The sequence below is a fragment of the Melanostigma gelatinosum genome (genome assembly GCF_949748355.1).
Source record: "Melanostigma gelatinosum genome assembly, chromosome: 19".
In the NCBI taxonomy this organism is placed as follows: domain Eukaryota; kingdom Metazoa; phylum Chordata; class Actinopteri; order Perciformes; family Zoarcidae; genus Melanostigma; species Melanostigma gelatinosum.
This window is the reverse complement of record NC_136652.1, coordinates 15748919-15751090: the sequence shown is the minus strand read 5'-3', so window position 1 is coordinate 15751090 and position 2172 is coordinate 15748919. Positions and strand designations below refer to the sequence as shown.

The 2172-nt window shown below is 46.2% G+C and overlaps 1 protein-coding gene across 1 annotated transcript; it reads right to left on the bottom strand.

Annotated features, from left to right (window-relative positions):
• Nucleotide 1: 1 nt before the first annotated feature.
• LOC306793549 (protein c-Fos-like) lies at nucleotides 2-2048 on the bottom strand (the record flags this gene model as incomplete). Its single annotated transcript, XM_079291202.1, has 4 exons — nucleotides 2-259; nucleotides 431-538; nucleotides 1127-1342; nucleotides 1902-2048. Coding segments are annotated over 4 exons (729 nt in total), but the record flags the coding sequence as incomplete, so codon positions are not given.
• Between the last annotated feature and the right edge of the window lie 124 nt (nucleotides 2049-2172).

The window sequence follows — 2172 nt, the reverse complement described above, 5'->3', positions numbered from 1 at the left end:
TCTCCGGGGGGTTTCCATCCTCTAAGATGGACAGCAGCTGTGGGGAGGCCGGAGGATCCTGCAGCATGGTGCTCACATCATCTTCTTTATCCTCCTCCTCCTCCTCCTCCTCCTCCTCCTCCTCATCACCGTCATTTGCAGGGAGTTTGCAGGATGGTTTGTGGGAGACTAAGACCTGCTCAAGTCTCTCCTTCTCGTTCAGCAGGTCAGCTATCTCCATCTGGAGGTCAGACTTCTCGTCTTCGAGCTCGTCCGTTTCCTGAGGTGAGGCGGGATGAAATCAGATGACAGACTTGGCATGAGGGAGGCATGAAAACATTGCCCGTGTATATGTGCTCCTGTTATTTTTAATGACTGGTGACATGCAGTGTCCTCAGCTCCTGAAGAGCGCGTGCTGTTTGGATATGATTAAGTAAAACAGCATACTTACAGCTTGCAGAGTGTCGATCAGCTCCCTCCGTCTGTTGCGACACTTTGCTGCAGCGATTTTGTTCCTCTCCCTCCTGATCCTCCTCCTTTCCTCCTCCTCTTTGGAAGGCTAAAATCAATCAGAAAAAAAGCCCATTTAAATGCGCTTCCTGCAGAGTTTTGCCAGATCAGCAGTTGGCTCTTCGGCACCATTTCACTTGCCAAAAGAAGAAGAAGAAGAAAAACCGTCCTTGCAGTGTATGCTGGGAATACTGATCTGGTCGGTGCGGACTCTCTTCCAGTTCAGGCGTTAAAATGCTGCACCACTGGCACGGTCTAGTCGAACACGTGAACGCGCACTTCTATGCAATTTCCCATTCACAAACAGCGCTGTGCTCGTTACCCAGAAAGTAATTACTCGCTGCACCAATTAGACGTAATCCAATCACCTGGTGTGCAACTCCCTGCAGTCATTTATTTGCACTGTAGTCGCTACGTTAATTTTCCTTTAACCATCAAAAACAATTGCGTCCTCTTTCACGTCCTGTTGAAAATATCGCGATAACTGCATTTTCATATTAAGCTCTTATCAGTGGAAAGGAGTCGTGGTGAGGAATATAATATGGACTCATTGATTGATTGATTGATTGGCTACCTGTAACGTTATCTCTGAACTGACATTTCCTCACCCCCCTCCCCATCCTGTTTTCTTGCATACCTTGTCTTTCAGCCCTTTCCTGTTGGAGGGCTTTGCCTTGTTTGCACCTGCCGGGCAAGAGGACTGGGTCGAGCCGCGAGTTTTAGTCTTTGCACGGCCGGACGACGGAGAGACAGATGTGATGACTGTCGGCTGCACCATCCACCTTAGATCCGGAGAAGTTGAGATCGCAGTCACAGTCGGAACAAAGGAGTCTGCTGCACTGGTCTCAGCATCCTGGAAGAAGAAAAAAAAAAACACATTACAGAGACATGCATGCAGGCAAACACTAATTTAGCTTATCTGATTAGTGACAAACCACGTTCGTGGCTGACCTTTTAGATGTGCTTAAATGATACATCAATCATTTGACTGAGGAATGCCAAAAAGGAAAAAAGACCAAATCAACAGTCTACGAATCTATCAAAATCAGATTCCTCATTATCACGTCCTTATCACTCGTTGTCATCAACTCTATCATCATCATCATCACTCTAAAATGCGCGCGACCAAGACAGGTCTGTGTTAAAGTATATGACAAACATTATCCGTGAAATAACTGAACAGTATGGCGCTGTTTTTGCGGATTACCTATGGCGCCTATATAGATTGCATATGTGTTTGTATCGAATCATTCCCAGCACAATATTCCTGTTAAAGGAAATGATGTCTGTGAGATGTTCTCGGGTATGTGTGAACATTGTGTTCCCCTTTTCCGACCTACATTATAAACCTTCTGCATGAATGATCCTGCAATATGAGGGATGATTTTTGTGATGATCAGATCCGCTTCTACCTTGGTGCTGTCCACTGATGATGAAAGCGAGTCAGGAGGATGCTGGCTGCACCCAGGGGTGTCCCCGCCAGGCGATACTGTGCTACAGCTGGACGATGAGTCGAACTCAGTGCTGGAGTCTGGATGCATGTTCTCGTCTAAAATCATTGCATAAAAAGATAGAACAGTCTATCAAACCTAAGTGGGAAAACTCACACCTAAACCACTACTTATATTCCATTTGCCGGGTTCATAAATGGTAACTGCAGATATAGTGGAGACACCCTGCTTT